The sequence below is a fragment of the Pseudophryne corroboree genome, chromosome 10 (genome assembly GCF_028390025.1).
Source record: "Pseudophryne corroboree isolate aPseCor3 chromosome 10, aPseCor3.hap2, whole genome shotgun sequence".
Lineage (NCBI taxonomy): Eukaryota > Metazoa > Chordata > Amphibia > Anura > Myobatrachidae > Pseudophryne > Pseudophryne corroboree.
Genome location: NC_086453.1, coordinates 219,573,578 through 219,595,417, shown reverse-complemented (window position 1 = coordinate 219,595,417; position 21,840 = coordinate 219,573,578). Strand labels below are relative to the sequence as shown.

Below are 21,840 nucleotides of genomic sequence, written 5' to 3'. Positions count from 1 at the left end.
AGGACTCAGAAGGTCCGCATACCAAGCCCTTCTTGGCCAGTCTGGGGCAATGAGGATCGCTTAAACCCTTGTTCTCCTTATGAGCTTTAGGATTCTTGGAATGAGTGAGAGTGGTGGAAACACGTACACTGACTGGAACACCCACGGAGACACCAGGGCATCCACTGCCACTGCCTGTGGGTCCCTCGACCTGGAATAACACCAAAGCTTCTTGTTGAGACGAGAGGCCATCATGTCTATTTGGGGTAAGCCCCAAAGATCTGTTATTTCCATTAACACCTCCGGATGGAGCCCCCACTCTCCTGGATGGAGATAATGTCTGCTGAGGAAGTCTGCTTCCCAGTTGTCTACTCCCGGAATGAAGATGGCTGACAGCGCTAACGCGTGTTTTTCTGTCCAGAGGAGTATTCTTGTCACCTCTGACATTGCCGCCCTGCTCTTCGTTCCGCCCTGTCGGTTTATGCAAGCCACTGTTGTTACGTTGTCCGACTGCACTTGAATGGCCCGATTTCTCAGAAGAGGGGCCGCCTGAAGAAGACGGCTCTTAGTTCCAGGAGACGGCTCTTAGTTCCAGGATGTTGATAGGCAGGCCGGCTTCCAGGCTTGACCACCGTCCTTGGAAGGTTACTCCTTGAGTGACTGCTCCCCAGCCCCGGAGGCTCGCATCCGTGGTTAGAAGGACCCAGTCCTGAATCCCGAACCTGCGGTCCTCCAGGAAGTGAGGCAATTGGAGCCACCAGAGGAGTGAAATCCTCGCCTATGGTGACAGATGAATTCTCTGGTGCATGTGGAGGTGAGATCCTTACCACTTGTCCAGGAGATCCAGTTGGAAGGTCCGATCGTGGAACCTCCCATACTGGAGAGCCTCGTAAGAGGCCACCATCTTTCCCAATAGGCGAATGCATTGATGAACCGACACCCGGGGTGGCTTCAGGACATCCTGGACCATAGTTTGTATCACCAACGCTTCTCCTGCGGAACAAACACCCACTGCACTTCCGTGTCCAGGATCATTCCCAGAAATGACAACCTCTGGGTTGGTACCAAATGTGACTTTGGAAGGTTCAGAATCCAACCGTGACTCTGGAGCAGTCGTGTTGTGACGATGCTTTTATCAGCAGATCGTCCATATACGGAATGATGTTCACACCTTGCTTGTGGAGTACAATCATCATTTCCGACATCACCTTGGTAAACACCCTCGGCACTGTGGAGAGGCCGAATGGCAGGGCCTGGAACTGGTAATGACAGTCCAGCAATGCGAAGCAGAGATAAGCCTGATGCGGCAGCCAGATCGGAATGTGGAGGTACGCATCCTTGATATCCAGTGATACCAGGAATTCCCCTTCTTCCAGACCTGATATCACCGCCCTGGGAGACTCCATCTTGAACTTGAACTCCTTTAGAAAGGGGTTCAATGATTTCAGGTTCAGAATGGGCCTGACCAAACCATCCGGTTTCGGCACCACGAAAAGGTTCGAATAGTAACCCTTGGTCAGCATGTGAGGAGGCACTGGCACAATGACCTGTGCCTTCACCAGCTTTTGGACAGCGTCTTGTAGTACAGTGCTGTCCTCCAACAGAGCTGGTAAGCCTGACTTGAAAAAGCGATGAGGAGGGAGACTTTTAAATTCCAGCCTGTATCCCTGAGACACAATATCTATCACCCAGGGATCCAGGCCGTACAATACCCAGATATGACTGAAGTGTCTGAGTCTTGCTCCCACTTGCCCCACCACCGGGGCGTGCAGTCCACCGTCATGCACAGAACTTTGGCGTACCCGAAGCAGGTTTTTGTTCCTGGGAACCTGCAGCGGCAGGTTTCTTGGACTTAACCCGACCTCCCCTAAAGAAGGTATTGGATGTTCTGGCCTTTCTTGGCTTGTTAGGCCGAAAGGACTGCGTTGCAGCTGAAGAGAAAGATTTCTTCGGAGAAGGTGCTGCTGAGGGAAGAAACGGAGACTTACCCACTGTAGTGGTGGATATCCATGCGTCTAGAGCTTCCCCAACGAGAGCCTGACCTGTATAAGGTAGGGACTCCACACTTCTCCTGGATTCCGCATCGGCCGACCACTGGCGCCACAGTCCCCGACAAGCTGAAACAGACATGGAAGATATTCCCGCAGCCATGGAACCCAGGTCTTTCATTGATTCTACCATAAAACCTGCAGAATCATGTATGCTGCGTAAATACAATGCAACATCATCCCTATCTATCGTATCCAAATCCTCAAGTAAGGTAGCCGACCACTTCACTATTGCCTTTGCAATCCATGCACTAGCAATAGTGGGACGTAATATGGCCCCAGAAGCAGTGTACATTGATTTAAGCGTGTTATCAATTTTCCTATCTGCCGGCTCCTTTAAGGCGGTAGATCCTGGAACAGGCAAAACCACCTTCTTTGAGAGTCTGGACACAGATGCGTCAACAGAGTGTTTTCCCTTTTCTCTAACGTCCTAGTGGATGCTGGGGACTCCGTCAGGACCATGGGGAATAGCGGCTCCGCAGGAGACAGGGCACAAAAGCAAGCTTTTAGGATCACATGGTGTGTACTGGCTCCTCCCCCTATGACCCTCCTCCAAGCCTCAGTTAGGTTTTTGTGCCCGGCCGAGAAGGGTGCAATCTAGGTGGCTCTCTTAAAGAGTTGCTTAGAAAAAGTTTTTAGGTTCTTTATTTTCAGTGAGTCCTGCTGGCAACAGGCTCACTGCATCGAGGGACTTAGGGGAGAGATTTTCAACTCACCTGCGTGCAGGATGGATTGGATTCTTAGGCTACTGGACATAGCTCCAGAGGGAGTCGGAACACAGGGCTCGCCCTGGGGTTCGTCCCGGAGCCGCGCCGCCGACCCCCCTTGCAGATGCTGAAGATGAAGAGGTCCGGAACCAGGCGGCAGAAGACTCTCAGTCTTCATCAGGTAGCGCACAGCACTGCAGCTGTGCGCCATTGTTGTCAGCACACTTCACACAGCGGTCACGGAGGGTGCAGGGCGCTGGGGGGGGGCGCCCTGGGCAGCAATGTATAATACCTGTATGGCGAAAAATACATCACATATAGCCCTTGAGGCTATATGGATGTATTTAACCCCTGCCAGATATCTAAAACTCCGGAGAAGAAGCCCGCCGAAAAGGGGGCGGGGCCCATTCTCCTCAGCACACAGCGCCATTTTCCCTCACAGAAAGGCTGGTGGGAAGGCTCCCATGATCTCCCCTGCACTGCACTACAGAAACAGGGTTAAAACAGAGAGGGGGGGCACTGATTTGGCGATATGTATATATATTAAAATGCTATAAAAGGAACACTTATATAAAGGTTGTCCCTGGATAATTATAGCGTTTTGGTGTGTGCTGGCAAACTCTCCCTCTGTCTCCCCAAAGGGCTAGTGGGTCCTGTCCTCTATCAGAGCATTCCCTATGTGTGTGCTGTATGTCGGTACGTGTGTGTCGACATGTATGAGGAAAATATTGGTGAGGAGGCGGAGCAAATTGCCTGTAATGGTGATGTCACTCTCTAGGGAGTCGACACCGGAATGGATGGCTTATTTATGGAAATTACGTGACAATGTCAACACGCTGCAAGCCGGTTGACGACATGAGAGGGCCGGCGAACAAATTAGTATCTGTCCAGGCGTCTCAAACACCGTCAGGGGCTGTAAAATGCCCATTTACCTCAGTCGGTCGACACAGACCCAGACACGGACACTGATTTCAGTGTCGACGGTGAAGAAACAAACGTATTTTCTTTTAGGGCCACACGTTAAGGGCATTGAAGGAGGTGTTACATATTTCTGATACTCCAAGTACCACAAAAAAGGGTATTATGTGTGAGGTGAAAAAACTACCTGTAGTTTTTCCTGAATCAGATAAATTAAATGAAGTGTGTGATGATGCGTGGGTTTCCCCCGATAGAAAATTATTGGCGGTATACCCTTTCCCGCCAGAAGTTAAGGCGCGGTGGGAAACACCCCTCAGGGTGGATAAGGCGCTCACACGCTTATCAGAACAAGTGGCGGTACCATCTACGGATAGGGCCGTACTTAAGGAGCCAGCTGATAGGAGGCTGAAAAATATCCTAAAAAGTATACACACACATGCTGGTGTTATACTGCGACCAGCGATCGCCTCAGCCTGGATGTGCAGAGCTGAGGTGGCTTGGTCGGATTCCCTGACTAAAAATATTGATACCTTTGACAGGGACAGTATTTTATTGACTATAGAGCATTTAAAGGATGCATTTCTATATATGCGAGATGCGCAGAGGGATATTTGCACTCTGGCATCAAGAGTAAATGCGATGTCCATATCTGCAAGAAGATGTTTATGGACACGACAGTGGTCAGGTGATGCAGATTCCAAACGGCACAAAGATGTATTGCCGTATAAAGGGGAGGAGTTATTTGGGGTCGGTCCATGGGACCTGGTGGCCAGGGCAACTGCTGGAAAATCCACCGTTTTTTACCCTAAGTCACATCTCTGCAGAAAAAGACACCGTCTTTTCAGCCTCAGTCCTTTCGTCCCTATAAGAGTCATATCTGCCCAGGGATAGAGGAAAGGGAAGAAGACTGCAGCAGGCAGCCCATTCCCAGGAACAGAAGCCCTCCACCGCTTCTACCAAGTTCTCAGCATGACGCTGGGACCGTACAGGACCCCTGGATCCTACAAGTAGTATCCAAGGGGTACAGATTGGAATGTCGAGAGGTTTCCCCCCTCGCAGGTTCCTGTAGTCTGCTGTACCAATGTCTCCCTCCGACAGGGAGGCAGTATTGAAAACAATTCACAAGCTGTATTCCCAGCAGGTGATAATAAAATTACCCCTCCGACAACAAGGAAAGGGGTATTACTCCACACTATATGGTGGTACTGAAGGCTAGGTGAGACCTATTCTAAATCTGAAAAATTTGAACACTTGCAAGGGTTCAAATCCAGATGGAGTCACTCAGAGCAGTGATAGCAAAGAACAAGGGGACTATATGGTGTCCCGGGACATCAGGGATGCTTACCTCCATGTCCCAAAATTTGCCTTTTCTCACCAAGGGTACCTCAGGTTCGTGGTACAGAACTGTCACTATCAGTTTCAAGACGATGCCGTTGGATTGTCCAAGGCACCCCGGGTCCTTACCAAGGTAATGACCGAAAGGAGGATTCGTCTTCAAAGAAAATGGACGACCTCCTGATAAGAACAAGGTCCAGAGAACAGTTGGAGGTCGGAGTAGCACTATCTCAAGTAGTTCTACGACAGCACGGGTGGATTCTAAATATTCCAAAACCGCAGTTGTTCCGACGACACGTCTGCTGGTCCTAGGGATGATTCTGGACACAGTCCAGAAAAAGGTGTTTCTCCCAGAGGAGAAAGCCAGGGAGTTATCCGAGCTAATCGGGATCCTCCTAAAACCAGGAAAAGTGTCAGTGCATCATTGCACAAGAGTCCTGGTAAAAATGGTGGCTTATTACGAAGCGCTTCCATTCGGCAGATTTCACGCAAGAACTCTTCAGTGGGATCTGCTGGACAAATGGTCCGGATCGCATCTTCAGATGCATCAGCGGATAACCCTATATCCAAGGACAAGGGTGTCTCTCCTGTGGTGATTACAGAGTGCTCATCTTCTAGAGGGCCGCAGATTCGGCATTCAGGATTGGATGCTGGTGACCACGGAGGCCAGCCTGAGAGGCTGGGGAGCAGTCACACAAGGAGTGTGATCAAGTCTGGAGAATTCTCTCCACATAAATATACTGGAGCTAAGAGCAAATTTATAATGCTCTAAGCTTAGCAAGACCTCTGCTTCAAGGTCAGCCGGTATTGATCCAGTGGGATAACATCACGGCAGTCGCCCACGTAAACAGAAAGGGCGGCACAAGAAGCAGGAGGGCAGTGGCAAAACTGCAAGGATTTTTCGCTAGGCGGAAAATCATGTGATAGCACTGTCAGCAGTGTTCATTCCGGGAGTGGACGACTGGGAAGCAGACTTCCTCAGCAGGCACGACCTCCACCCGGGAGAGTGGGAACTTCATCGGGAAGTTTTCCGCATGATTGTGAACCGTTGGGAAAGACCAAAGGTGGACATGATGGCGTCCCGCCCGAACAAAAAATGGGACAGGTATTGCGCCAGGTCACGAGACCTTCAGGCGATAGCTGTGGACGTCCTGGTAACACCGTGGGTGTAACAGTCGGTGTATGTGTTCCCTCCTCTGCTTCTCATAACCAAGGTATTGAGAATTATAAGACATAGAGGAGTAAGAACTATACTCGTGGCTCCGGATTGGCCAAGAGGGACTTGGTAACCGGAACTTCAAGAGATGCTCACAGAGGACTAATGGCCTCGGGAGCTAAGAAGGGATTTGCTTTCAGCAAGTACCATGTCTGTTCCAAGAGGAACCGTGGCATCGGCCTTTAAGAAAGGACCTGCTCCAGCAGGGACCTTGTCTGTTCCAAGACTTACCGCGACTGCGTTTGACGGCATGGCGGTTTGAACGCCGGATCCTAAGGGAAAAGGCATTCCGGAAGAGGTCATACCTACCCTGGTCAAAGCCAGGAAGGAGGTGACCGCACAACGTTATCACCACATGTGGTAAAAATATGTTGCGTGGGTGAGGCCAGGAAGGCCCCACGAAAAAATTTCAACTAGGTCGATTTCTGCACTTCCTGCAAACAGGAGTGTCTATGAGCCTCAAATTGGGGTCCATTAAGGTTCAAGTTTCGGCCCTATAGATTTTCTTCCAGAAAGAATTGGCTTCAGTTCCTGAAGTCCAGACGTTTGTGAAGGGAGTATTGCATATACAGCCCTTGTGTGCCTCCAGTGGCACCGTGGGATCTCAACGTAGTGTTGGGATTCCTCAAATCATATTGGTTTGAACCACTCAAATCTGTGGATTTGAAATATCTCACATGGAAAGTGACCATGCTGTTGGCCCTGGCCTCGGCCAGGCGATTGTCAAAATTGGCGGCTTTGTCTTACAAAAGCCCATATTTGATTTTCCATTCGGACAGGGCAGAACTGCGGACTCGTCCCCAGTTTCTTCCTAAGGTGGTGTCAGCGTTTCACCTGAAACAACCTATTGTGGTGCCTGCGGCTACTAGGGACTTGGAGGACTCCAAGTTGCTAGACGTTGTCAGGGCCCTGAAAATATATATATATATATATATAATTCCAGGACGGCTGGAGTCAGAAAGTCTGACTTGCTGTTTATATTGTAGGCACCCAAAAAGCTGGGTGCTCCTGCTTCTAAGCAGACTATTGCTCGTTGGATTTGTAGTACAATTCAGCTTGCACATTCTGTGGCAGGCCTGCCACAGCCAAAATCTGTAAATGCCCATTCCACAAGGAAGGTGGGCTCATCTTGGGCGGCTGCCCGAGGGGTCTCGGCTTTACAACTTTGCCGAGCAGCTACTTGGTCAGGGGCAAACACGTTTGCAAAATTCTACAAATTTGATACCCTGGCTGAGGAGGACCTGGAGTTCTCTCATTCGGTGCTGCAGAGTCATCCGCACTCTCCCGGCCGTTTGGGAGCTTTGGTATAATCCCCATGGTCCTGACGGAGTCCCCAGCATCCACTAGGACGTTAGAGAAAATAAGATTTTACTTACCGATAAATCTATTTCTCATAGTCCGTAGTGGATGCTGGGCGCCCATCCCAAGTGCGGATTGTCTGCATTACTTGTACATAGTTATTGTTACAAAAAATCGGGTTATTATTGTTGTGAGCCATCTTTTTTAGAGGCTACTTCATTGTTATCATACTGTTAACTGGGTTCAAATCACAAGTTGTACGGTGTGATTGGTGTGGCTGGTATGAGTCTTACCCGGGATTCAAGATCCTTCCTTATTGTGTACGCTCGTCCGGGCACAGTACCTAACTGAGGCTTGGAGGAGGGTCATAGGGGGAGGAGCCAGTACACACCATGTGATCCTAAAAGCTTGCTTTTGTGCCCTGTCTCCTGCGGAGCCGCTATTCCCCATGGTCCTGACGGAGTCCCCAGCATCCACTACGGACTATGAGAAATAGATTTATCGGTAAGTAAAATCTTATTTTTTCTATCTTCCTCAGGGAAAGGAAAAGCCACCTGGACCCTTTTAGGGATCTGGATTTTTTCTCAGGGTTTTCCCATGCTTTTTCAAATATAGCATTCAACTCCTCTGATACAGGGAAGGTTAGCGAGGCTTTTTTATTTTCAGTGAAAAAAGCCTCCTCAACCTGCTTAGGTGTGGTATCATTAACATTTAACACATCCCTGATAGCCTCCATCAACAACTGCACCCCCTTTGCAAGAGATGCGGACCCCCGTAACACATCCCCATCACCATCTGTAGTGTCAGAATCGGTGTCCGTGTCGTCTTGTGTGACATGCACAAGCGCACGTTTGTGGGGGTATATAGCGGGGCGTCCTGAGGTACCAGAATCGGGCCATACTGCCATAGAACTCTGTAATACCTGGGTTGCAGATTCATTACTTGCAACCCTGTCAGAAATCTGAGATATCCAAGATTTGATAGAGGAAAACCACTCTGGTTCCCTTGCTGGTATCTGTGCTAAACCAGTGTTATCCTGATTACATGGAATGGGATCATCCTGGGAGGAAAAATCCTCTGCAGCATATGACACAGTGTCCCTGGACATAGCTAAAGGAGACCACCAAACACTCCACACACACACACACACACACACACACACACACGTGGGGGCAGACAGAGTTTCCCCCCCAAGAATGGCAAGAGAGACACAGAGATCGGAGCCAACCCACAGTACAGCGCTTTCAGTAAAGGGAGATACCTTATCAGCGCAGACTGTGTCCCTTAATAAGAGACAGTAGTTTTACAGCCTCCCCTCCCTTCTACAACCCCCTAGTACCGTGTACTGACAGTTGGAGCTGCTGTGGAGGGACCTGTTCTTCCATCCAGCACTGTGCAGGCAGGAAAATGGCGCTGGAACGCTGCTGGGTCCGCTCTGAGAATCTCCGCCCCCTTAATGGCACTGTCTTCCCATTCTTCATAGATTATACTGGCCTGAGGTAAAACTTGCTGGCTGAGATCCGCGGACCCCGACAGACTTGCTGACCAGTGTGGGGGTAAGCTCTGGCCCAGGGCGCCCCTCACAGTGCCGCACTATGTGCCTCTGAACCTTCACAGGAGCGCAGTTAGTACTGCGCTCCCTCCCCGTTGCCGCCATCTTCACACCGGCCCCCCGCTTGCTAGGGGGGTTGGTGTCTCACTCACCACTCTTCAGCTTCTGTAAGGGGTTGGCGGCATGCTGCTGGGGCGAGCGGTCCCCTGTGGCAGAGAACGATCCGACCCCTCTGGAGCTCAGTGTCCAGTCAGCGGAGTCAGTGGCTCAGACCCTGCAGGGCGGAAACTGCTCCCCAGAGCCGGTCCTAGGCATAGGCAAACTAGGCAAATGCCTAGGGCATTTAGAATGCCTAGGGGCACAAGCAGCTTCTGCTGATTAAAATGATATGCGGCATGTGTATATTGTGTGTGCGACTGCGGCTGTATCTGCATATGAAATGCTATGTTACAATGTATTCCTGGAAATCTCTGTAATGTAGCATTTCAAATGCAGATATAGCCACAGTCGCACACAAAATATAGGCATGCTGCATATCACTTTAATCAGCAGAAGCTGCTTGTGCATCCTAGTCACATAGGAATGCAAATATAATGTATTTTTGACAAAAAAAGGCACCCAACGTTAGCAGAGCTGGCCTAGAGCTGCCAGCTGACTCACGGTTGCCAGGCATCTCCTGCAGCATGGCATATTGCAGCAAAATGCATGACAGGGATGAGGAACCTTTGGCCCTCCAGCTGTTGTTGAACTACACATCCCAGCATGTCCTGCAACAGTTTTAGCATGACAACATTGCAAAACTGTAGCAAGGCATGCTGGTATGTGTAGTTCAACAACAGCTGGAGGGCCAAAGGTTCCCCACCCCTGATGTATGGGGACACATCTGTATCCAAGCAGAGGTCACAGTGTTAGTGGCTGTGTGAGTGCTGTGTGCGAGTAGGTTGGTTGTGCAATAGTATTTGGCATATGTGTAAGGGGCATTACATGTGTTATGTGTATAAATGCATTAATAATGTGTGGCATATGTGTAAGGGGCACTACTGTATGTGTGTCATTATGTGTATAAGGACATTAATAATGTGCGGCATGTGTGTAAGGGACATTATGTGTATAAGGGCATTAATAAAGGTTGGAATAATGTGTAAGGTGCATTATGTTTATAAGGACATTAATAATGTGTGTCATGTGTAAGGGGCATTACTATGTGGCATTATGTGTATAAAGGCATTACCTACTGTATGTATGGCATTATGTGTATAAGGCGCTTTACTGTGTGGCGTAACGTACAGAAAGGGCACTACTGTGTGGTCTAATGTGAATAAAGAGCAATATGGTGTGGTGTAATGTGAATAAGGGGCACTACTGTGAGGAGTAACATATATAAGGTAAAGTGGTACTACTGTGTGATGTAACGTGAATAAGGGACACTATAGCATGATATAATGTGAATAAAGTTGCATTACTGTGTGGTGTAATTTGAATTGGTGGTACCATTGTGTGGCCATGCCCCTTTCCAGCAAGAACACGCCCCTTTTTGGGTTGTGCGCCGAATGTGCGCACTGTTTCTATTGAAAAAATAGGGGGTAGGAGAGCCAAAATGAGGACTGCTATGGTAAAGGGGTAATGGTGCTAGGAAAGGGGCGCAGGGTCAAAGGCGGAACTAGCGGCAGTGCTAGGGGGCACCAGCCAAAATTTTGCCTAGGGCATCATATTGGCTAGGGACGGCTGTGCTGCTCCCCCCCTTAGTCCCACGCTGCAGGCAAGCTGTTGCCAACAGCCTCCTGTAAAAAAATAAACGCTAAAAACAACTTTAACTAGAAAAGCTCAGGAGAGCTCCCCTAGCGGTGACCGGCTCCTCCGGGCACATTTTATAAACTGAGTCTGGTAGGAGGGGCATAGATGGAGAAGCCAGCCCACACTCTCAAACTCCTAAAGTGCCAATGGCTCCTGGTAGACCCGTCTATACCCCATGGTACTAATGTGGACCGCAGCATCCTCTAGGATGTAAGAGAAAGACAGCTGAAGATGAGGTGATAGACTGCCATACATACTAGCATTTATGACCTATATATGACTCCAGGGCAGTCAGCCAGGCGCAGCCATGACCTCCGGAAAACCTTTATATAGAACTGTGCGCACCCACACTGACCCTTTTCTTTGAAATTGATTTTTGCTTCTTAGTTTTTCAGTGTGAATGTTGCCATTTGTTTGTAATATAGCAGACGGAGAGCCCTGCCAGATTGCTATTCTCTGAGAAGCTGCAGTCATTACACGACTCTGGACATGTGTTTTTCCTCCCCACTGGCTTCCTCCCAGGGGTTTGTGTTATCTTTCAGTATTACACATCTCCTGGTACTCTTTTGTTCTGGCATTGTCATTGTCATGCTGTGTTGTGTATGGCTAGATTGTCTTTGTTAGCTGACAGCGCTGTACACAGGAGGACGAGGGCTCCAGAGTGTCAGGGTATGTGTACGCTCGGAAGTAGATACGTTACAGAGGTATAATAAGCAATCTGTCGACAATGCAGGGACACTACAGTGTACTAATAATACTTTATAATTAGTACATTTTGCCTTACTGATGTTTTGGAAGCAACTCAAACATTTGATTTATGATACTCCAGATCAGTATATCGTGCATACTCTACCTACCTGTCTGCTTGGAAAAAGCATTTCGTGGAGACTGTGAAAGCAATACCTATGCGGGCAGTGCTGGAGAGGGAGTGTATTGCTTCGCCTTAGAGATATATGTCTGAAACATAATGGGTAAGGTGCAAATACAATAGGCTGTGCCATGCCCAACTGTCACAGTAATGTCTCTCGTGAACCCGCTAATGGTGAGATGTTTTACCATAGGCGTAACAGTGAAAGTTAAACTGATGGCCTTCATGAAATATAACCAGGCTCAGAATAATGAAGACAAAGGGTGGTATCCTATTAGCAGTGGTACTTCACCACTGCTAATAGGATCGCCAGGGGCGATCCTATTAGCCCTGATGCCGCCTCAGTTTTTGTGCGATGCCGGCACTTCTTGTCTCAGACACCCGAAGCATAATCCCCGATCAGCAGCCGCCGGAGCCATGATAACACATGGGATCAGGGCCTTATCCCTGATCCCAGGAGATAATGGCTAATTGTTTCCCAGGGCCATCCAATTAGCCCCAAAGCCAGGAGTTAACAGGGATTTGTTTTTTACCAGCCTCAGTGGCTTGAAAAACAAATCCTGATTATTAGCGGGATAACTAGTGCTGCCACCCTGTTAACATGCGAATTCGTGAACTTTTCACGGATTCTGTGTGATAACACCTGTTAATCCGTGTTAATGTCCATTAACACACTAGTTTAATGGTCTCTAACAAGGATGTCGGGTGACAAAGGGAGTGCAATTGAATAGAAACATAGAAAGATAATTTCACAGCAAAAAAAGAACCACTTGGCCCATCTAGTATGCCCCTTTTTTTCTTTGTAAGGATATCCTTAAGTCTATCCCATTTATGTTTAAATTGCTCTACTGTTTCAGCCTCTACCACCTCTGATGGGAGGTTATTCCACTTGTCCACTACCCTTTCTGTGAAGTAATTTTCCCCCAAAATTTCCCCAGGTCCGACCTCCCTCCAGTCTCTGTGCATGTCATAGTGTCCTATTGCTTCTCTTCATTTGAAGAATGTTTTCCTCCTGGACTTTGTTATAACCTTTGATATATTTGAAAGTTTCTATCATGCCCCCCCCCCCCCCCCACCCCACCCCACCCCACCCCCCTTTTCCTTCTCTTCCCCAAACTATACATATTGAGATTTTTTTTTTTAGCTTTTCTGTGTATGTTTTGTGATGTAGGCCATTTTAGTTGCCCTTCTTTGTACAGTCTCTAATGTATTAATATGCTTTTGAAGGCTAGGCATTAAAGCCCGAGGCTACCTCCCTTTTTCACCCGTGAAAATCTTTTCATGGACAACTGAATTCCCCACGGAGTGAGAGCTTTGTTGAAGGAGACAAGGTAATGTCTTGTTGAAGGAGACAAGGTAATGGCAGATCTTAATAATTATTTTTGTTTAGTATTGCTTTGCTTAGTTAGTATTCACTACAGAAATAGGGCAATGGGCCACAGCTAAATTGCAGGAACATTCATAAAAACGATGTAAATACAAGTACATTTACAGAGGAGTAGGTCCTAACACACAGGTTCTCAAACTCAGTCTTCAGGACCCCAACACAGTGCATGTTTTGCGGGTAACCCAGCAGGTGCATAGGTGTATTAATTACAGACACATTTTAAAAGGTCCACAAGTGGATCCAATTATTTCACTAGTGATTCTCTGAGGAGGCCTGCAAAACATGCACTGTGTGGGGTTCTAGCGGCTCACGCACGCTGCATGGCATATTGAGGCTTGGACACATCTGAAATCTCCTGGAATGTCATGTAGATTTTTTTGGCCTTTATACACGGTACACAAGTGTCCTCATACACCTAACCTCAATACGCCAGGTCTTGTGCAACTCTGCTAGCGCATGCATATTTTTTGCCCCCCAAAAAAGCGCCTTAGTCACAACACCAGGAGACTGTGCTGATTGATTTGACACTTGTACATTGTGTGTGACTGACTCTGTATATAGGGGGGTCATTCAGGTGCGGTTGCACCTGTGCTATCATGCTCAAAGTACCGATGTTCGGTACTTTCCCCAGGCGTAGCACCCGTTCTGCGCATGCGCAAACTTGTCCTGCAATTGTCGGAAGTAGAACAGCAGCAGACTCTCAGTGATTGACAGTCGACTGCCATTTGTGGGGGTGGGGAGGGAGTAGCAATGGCCTCTGTTTAGATGTGGGAAGAGGTCAGGGATCACCATTGTATGACAGAGAATTCCTGGCCTCTGTGACAGGCAGCTTGCGTAAGCAGCATGATGGTGGGAGAGGGATCCGATGCTGTGCTCTAGGACACAGGGCGGATCACTACGGCAGCAGGAGGCGTCTCCTGTAATAGACGCCTCATGCTGCAATATCATACCATTACTTCCAAGGAAGCAGCAGTGATAGCAAGCTCTGAATGAGCCTCATCGAGCAGAACAGAACTTGCACTGGAAAAAGCTGCAGCTGCTACATTGTAGCACTTCAGAGACTCAGTCGCACACAGATATAAAAGTGTGACATATCAAATTTATCAGCACAGTCTCCTCGTACGTCCTAGCTACATCACGTTGCAACTATATTTTGTTCAAAAACAAAAAAAAGACAGCCAATGTTAGCAGAGTCTCACAGGCCTGGCCCCAAGAGAGGCTGTTTGGCGCAACTGCGGCAATGATGTAGGACACATCTGTACGTTGGCATTTTCTTTGGATCATGTTGAAAGTTTCACAAGTATATTACATTTCGAGGCGCTTTTTGTCTTTTTTTTTTTTTAGATTCACCCACTAAACAAGGAGTGTATTCACCTTTAGAGAAGCTTAAAATACTGTATTGTATGTTAACTCTGATATCTATGGATTTATTTGGACTTCATTACATGTATTAGTGCAACAGATACTATAAATCACATAGGGGGTCATGTGCATAGAGTTAGATTTGGGTGGGTTATTTTGTTTCTGTGCAGGGTAAATACTGGCTGCTTTGTTTTTACACTGCAATTTAGATTGCAGATTGAACACACCACACCCAAATTTAACTCTATGCACATGTTATATCTGCCTCCCCTGCACTGCAGATGGTTTTGCCCAACTGCTAACAAAATTACTGCTGCGATCAACTCAGAATTACCCCCATAGAGAGAGATAAAAAGAGAAAGGGATAGAGGGAGAAAGACAGACAGACAGACAGACAGACAGACAGACAGATAGATATTAATAGAAAACAATAGTAGTATGCTATTTTTATAAATACACTCAGGCGTCTTTTTTGCTGATAATGGGCCAAATGTACTAAGTCTTGAAAAGTGATCAAGTGGAGAGAGATAAACTACCAACCAACCAGCTCCTGTCATTTTTCAAACACAGCCTGTAACATGGCAGTTAGTAGCTGGTTGGCTGGTACTTTATCACTTTTCAAGGCTTAGTACATCTGGCCCAATCAGGGCCTTAACTACGTGTGTGCCAGGTGTGCCTGGCACACAGCGCAGTTGCCCTGAGGACGCAACGGCCAACGGCTTGTAAATGAGTCAAATTACAAGCCGTCTCTGCTGTGTGCGCCGCGCTGGTGAGGAGAGCAGCAGCCCGGAGGCAGCGGAGGAGGAGGAGGAGGGAGGGGGACTGGAGCCGCAGCAGCGCTATGTAATTGGTAGAGGCGCTGCTGCAGCAGTCCCCTCTCCTTCCGTATTGGCTGCCCGGCGCTGCTGTGAATGCTGGGATGCGGTTCCTTCATTCCAGCATTAACAGAGGCGGCGGGCAGCCAATACGCAAGGAGAGGGGACTGCTGCAGCAGCGCCTCTACCAATTGCATAGCGCTGCTGCGACTCCAGTCCCCTTCCCTCCTCCTCCTTCTCCCCTGCCTGCACCAAGGGATCGGCCAGCACGAGGAGCCTGACTGCCAGCAGGGAGAGATGGTAAGTATCTCTCTCTCTATCTATTCTGTCTGCTGCAATGTGTAAAAAGGGGGACTGGCTGTCATAATGTGTAAAAAGGGGGACGCTGTCTGCCATAATGTGTAAAAAGGGGGACGCTGTCTGCCATAATGTGTAAAAAGGGGGACGCTGTATGCCGTAATTGTAAAAAGGGGACGCTGTCTGCCATAATGTGTAAAAAGGGGGACGCTGTCTACCATAATGTGTAAAAAAGGGTGACGCTGTCTACCGTAATGTGTAAAAAAGGGGACGCTGTCTACCGTAATGTGTAAAAACGGGGACGCGGTCTACTGTAATGTGTAAAAAAGGGGACGCTGTCTGCCATAATGTGTAAAAAGGGGGGCGCTGTCTGCCGTAATGTGTAAAAAGGGGGACTGTCTACTATGATGTGTAAAAGGGGCTCTACCTGGTGTAGTGGCGCTACTGTGCAGTGTAATTTGAATAATGGAGACTACTGTGCACCATAGTATGAATTGGTATTATTTTGTGGCCACGCCCCTTCCCCATGAAGCCACGTCTCTCTATATTTTTGCCTCTATCTTGCATGGGGGGGGGGCGCCAATGCCGTTTGTTGCACACAGCGCTAAAATGCCTAGTTACGGCACTGGGCCCAATAAATGTGTCTTAGTTGCAACACAATGCAAATAGGATGCACAAGGAGAATGTGACGATTAATTTGATATGTGACACTTGTATATCTGTGTGCGGACTGAGTCTATTAATCTGTATATGAAGTGCCACAATGTAACAGTGGCAGCTTTTTTTCTATACAAATTCTGCTTTGCTCCATATACAGACTCAGTAACACACAGGTATACTGTTACAAGTGTCATATACTGTATATTAAATTAATCAGCAAAGTCTTGTGTGTCCTAGCTGCAATGCACTGCGACTAAGATGCATTTTCAGCAAATAAGACACCCGTTAGCAGATTTGCACGCGACCTGGTGGCTCACTCACACTAGGCTTCTCGCACTCCGTGACTAGATGTATGGGAACACATCTGCAAGTCCTCACCCCCCGCACCCCCCCCCCCCCCCCCGCACCCCCTCCAATATGCGTCCATCACGCTCTGCTACAATGTACGATTAAGCAAGTTAATGACTGTAGCAGAACACTGTCCTTGCCCAGAACTTCCTTAGTGAAACCCTGGTTGCCATGAAGAATTCAAAGAATTGGGATATTTAATTATAAATGCAGGGCAGCAGAAGATAAGAACTTCAAACGGGACTCTCCTGCAGGATCCGAGAGGGTAGGCAACAATGAGATGGTATTGTTATTGTAAATGTGTATTATAATTTATACTCCACAAGTACGGTTGGTTTCTAAAAAATGGGCAATGTCGTCCTTGTTTTTCTTTTAAGCATAAGAAGGAGCAAAATACTAAAACCTCTTTATTACAGTAGCAAAAATATACTTGGTAACTTTTTAAAAATACATTATACAGAATTATTAAAGTATAAAGTTAAGAACCATCTTAAAAGATTGCATTGGCATACATACACGCAAGCAGGCAAGCAAGCAAGCAAGCCTACCATTCACATAATTGTAATTTTGTTCCTTTTCAACATATCTTGATGCAAATACTGCTATTGACTGTTTAGAAAAATACCTTTACATTTTGAAAGGCTGATTCTTAAAAGGAACTGAGACTCGCACAGAAAATTCCTGGCACACTGCTGCGATCTGATATATACAGTATATATCAATGTTTTGAAGTTTATTCACTTCATCATCAGAAAGTGAATAAACTTCGAAACGCTGATCCATTATCCTGCTCTCTATAAAAATAAATTATTTTTTATTGGGATACAGTCAGCACGTCCACGGTCACAGTGTCAGCATTCATAATGTGGACGACATTGCTAAAACCTTGACCGCTAACAAGTCGACAACTGCAAAATGTCAGCATGATAAAGTGAATTGCTAACATTTTCTGATAAGCCAACAGTAGGTTAAGGGTACATACTGTGCTTACACAGTTTTACAAGATTAGCCTCAATATGAAACATTAGCCACAGACGTCAAGATAGGGCAAGGCTTAGGGTTAGGGAACTGCCTCTGCTATCGCTGGAATAGCCCCATTAATGATGGTTAACAATGTTAACATGTCAACAAAATGCCGACAATATATACCGAACCTACTTTAGCGAAACCTTAAAATACACGAAGCTGATGATTTACCATCTTCATACTCCAACTTCCCTGTAAATGGCAAACAGTTATTTTGTTGGCAGCATTACACTGATGGGAGAATGATGACACAATTATATGGTCATTTAAAGTATTTTAACCGTGTCAGCGGCCTTATAAAACTTTGCTTTGTAATCTTATTCAAATTATAATGCTGACACGGTTAAAATGCTTTAAAACAACATTACAACCATGTTAGCATTCTCCCATGGGCATAATGCTGTGGACATATTGACTGTCGACAGCATTAGAGTCGAAGAAACGTATTTGTCCTGTGCCACTGCCATATAGCTCTATTAACTGGCAGTTTATGTATCTGGCACTCAATTAGAATTCAAAGAAACCTTAACATAATTGTCTACTTTGAAAACTGAGTTTCAGGGAGAATATAGTAGAATGCGCCAAGCTAATCGCGTCGCAGCATTGAGTGACATGTCATACTATACCCAAAGCGTATGTCTCACATATGAGCGTGACTATGCTTAATGCTTGTTGAGAGATATACCATATAACATTAGTAACAATATATTTTAGGAAACTCTGCAAGTATTGATAGTAACATAGATGCCTGCAATAACTGATTTTGTGTTTGTAACTATTCGCTGTGATATTTATTTTCTTCTCGCACAGCATAATATACGTGATAATGTAATGCCTATGCAATAAATTAAAAATGAATTTATCCCCAAGACTACTGTATACTTCTTGCTGGGTAGACTGAAAATCTGTTGCTGTCTGTTTTTGCTTATCAGATGTTATTTCATTGTGAACACTGGACTGCCTGCAGATTTCAGGCCCTACATATATTATTTGGTTTTACTGTGCTTCATACCATTATATACTTCTCCAAATCATTAGGAATACCAGATACTCTAATTAAACAAATATGTTTAACTAAAGATTACTAATAACAATTCTTACCCTCAGTCACAGCACACTAGCAGCATCAGACTATGGCTCACTGCACACAACACAAATAATAACACACTCTGTGATCTGCTGTTGTCTCTCCTGCCAGTGGTCGGACAAGGAGCTAGTGAGAGTCAGAAGGGACTCCTGGGCAGCTACAGCAGCAGTCACATTGGGTGCAGAAAATCACTGTTGAGCTGTACTAAAGAATCTGAAGAATCCAGGGTTTTTGATGTACAATGTGGGCTGACAGGTGATTATACACTGAAGCGGAAGTCTCCCACAATGTGCGGGAGGGCAGAAAGCTATGCTTTTGAACGATGAATAGAAATGAAGTAATTACGCTGCTGGATAAGGGATATAGCTTGAATTGACAAACAGCACATTTACAATACACCAATACCATACCAAGTATAAGGAGAAGCTGGCATTTTACATGTTTGACAGGATAATTTTGTGAGTAAATCAGTGACACTGAAAATATACTGTATAACTTTTTTATATATAATATAAACGTATAATAATAAACGCCATTAAAACGTTGTTTAATAATTATGGGTTGGAGTGAGTCATTGGAGTGCCACACCTCATGTTTCCAATATATATATCGTAGTAAAACGGGCACTTAGAACAAATAAAAGTATATTTACTCTTGGCTTTTTCATTCTTCCTTGATGGTCTCCACCGTATACAGGATTTGTGTTCATCCAGGTAGTAAAAACGAACCAAACCTTTGGAACTACCTCTTAGCTTGATCATTTGTGTACCGGCTTGCATTGAACTCATACATCTTTCCACTGAAAAAAAACAAAACAAAACAAAATGTTGTATTATATTTATCCGCATAAGTTAAAAACAAAACTACCAAAGGACTGAAGTCATTATGTTTCTGGAAAGCATATTACTTAAAAGAAAGCAGTATTGCACAATAAAGACTATCTCAGGGACAAACACAGGATTTCCATGGACACAATTTCACCTTTGTGTTTTGGCATTCTTGAGATACGCATTTTATACATACAGTATAACACGTTTGAATAGATTGACCTAGTGGTCAATAGTGGTATTACTCTTATATCATCCTCTAGTCCCAATGGTTCTTAATCTATCCAAAGGGCTAATATGCCTTAAGATTTTATTATTTTTCAATTGTACCCCATGTCAATTATTATGCTGAAATAGGTCCATAAAAAGTAAGGTATATGGGAAGTTAAACTTATCCCCCTATATACCAATATAAGATTAAAAAAAAAAACATCTTAACCTCAAAGAGCAATTTGAGGAAACAACTTCTCAACACCAAAGTATAAATGTGCCACAATACAGCACTATTACCAGCCAAATTCACACTGCAATTCTTCAGCTCACTTAGCCATCATTACATCAATACAACATATTTATGACAATGCACCAGCAAAGTAAAAAAGGAACACAGAACAATGGTGAAGATGTACAGTATGAGGCAGTGACAGGAGTGGAAAAGCGGACAGGTGGAGACGTTGCCTATGAAAACCAATAAGCTTCTACCTATGATTTTACATAATGTACTTGATAAATGCTCTCTCAAAGCGGATTGGCTGCCATAGGCAACTTCTCCACTCTTTTCACTACTTAATACATCAACCCCAATATCCATTTAACCACACAAACACCACACTACTATAATACAAACCCGATTCTTCAGTATACAAAATGTGACTAAGTAACCATTCCTAGGACACAACAATGGTGTCAGTGCTTTAACAGCACATGTATGAAACATGCACTCAGGGCCGTAACTAGAGGTGTACAAGCGGTTCCATTCCACCACACAGAGTGCAGGGCAATTTCTTTTGGTTAGCAAGGTGTCTGGAATGGCACCCAGTATCACTTATGACAGTGCCCATCTAGATGCTCCAGACAGGCACTGTGGATTCTGTACAGCCAATCCGAGCATCCTCAGGACACTCCGTATGGTGGTGCATTTCCCCAAACTTGGTGGCCCCACCCCCTCTATGCAACATCATGACATCATAGAGCATAGAGAGCCCCGTTACGGCACTGCACACACTGTACAAGTAAAAAGAACATTGTATGAAATTGTGTCATTTGATGGGTTTTGTACCCCTGCCCTGGTTAGTAAATCTTAGTTTGGAGGGGATGGTATCGGGATCCCGGCACTAGGATGCAAGCAGTCAAAACACAGACATTGGCATCCAGATGCAGAGAATCTCGACACCTGCTAGGTAAATATTCAAACCCTCTACCCCCCTAAACCTCCCTTCCCGCAGCTTATCCCCAACACCCCCCATCCCACCAGCAACCTAACCCTAATCCTCCCTGATAGTGCCTAAACCAAACTTTCTCTTCCCACAGCCTAAACCTAACCCTACCTTTTCAGTGCCTATCCCTAAGCCTCCCCCCACACAGCCTGACCCTAACCTCCCCCCTTGCATACTTCCAACTGCCGGCATCCCAAACACCAGTATGCTGACTGGATCCTGTTTGGAGGATACCATGTACCTACAAAACCCTGTACACACAGCAGCACAACACCGTGACTTAGAAACAGAACTTGAAAAGTTAATTTTTAATGAAGGCAGAATAAATGACATTATTATTTCTATTTCGATTATTATTAAAAAAAATGTGATTGGTTTTACAACCAACAGATGTGGCTACAATGGCTACCTGTGAAGGATTGCTCCAAAAATATCTGCATTTACAAAAATTTAAAAAAATATATATTTTTTTTTTTTTCATTTTTACATATATTGTGAAACTTAGTAATAGTTTAATGTACACAACACGATAAATCTGAACCTTGGTTGCTTTTAGCACTCATATAGCAGTATGTGCTAGCAAACAAAATTCAAATGTAAGCCAGTTTCAGATGACTGCCTTAATCTGATCGGTGTGTACAGATGTATGACAACGCTGTTGGCTAAAGTGCCAAAGCCGCAGTAGGTTGCAAAAGATTCATAAGTTTCAGCTCTTGGCTGAGAACCTCACATATCAGAGCCAATGCGGCATCGTTGTGCATCAGAGAGGCAGGGGTTCTCCGAGCTCTTCTGAACAGCAGCTCGGATTCTGAGGCTCAGTAGGGAGCGAGCACATTATAAATGTATCTCGCCACCAACTGGATCGAGGAGGATAATTTA

At 45.9% G+C, this 21,840-nt stretch overlaps 1 protein-coding gene across 5 annotated transcripts in view; it reads right to left on the bottom strand.

The window, feature by feature from the left end:
- The window catches only part of PLCH2 (phospholipase C eta 2), a 1,361,647-nt gene that overhangs the window by 449,440 nt on the left and 890,367 nt on the right, over window positions 1-21,840 (bottom strand). For all 5 annotated transcript variants that reach the window (XM_063943084.1, XM_063943088.1, XM_063943089.1 and 2 more), the window contains one exon: window positions 19,351-19,497. In XM_063943084.1, coding sequence (XP_063799154.1) covers window positions 19,351-19,497 — 147 coding nt within the window. The remainder of the gene's footprint in view (window positions 1-19,350; window positions 19,498-21,840) is intronic.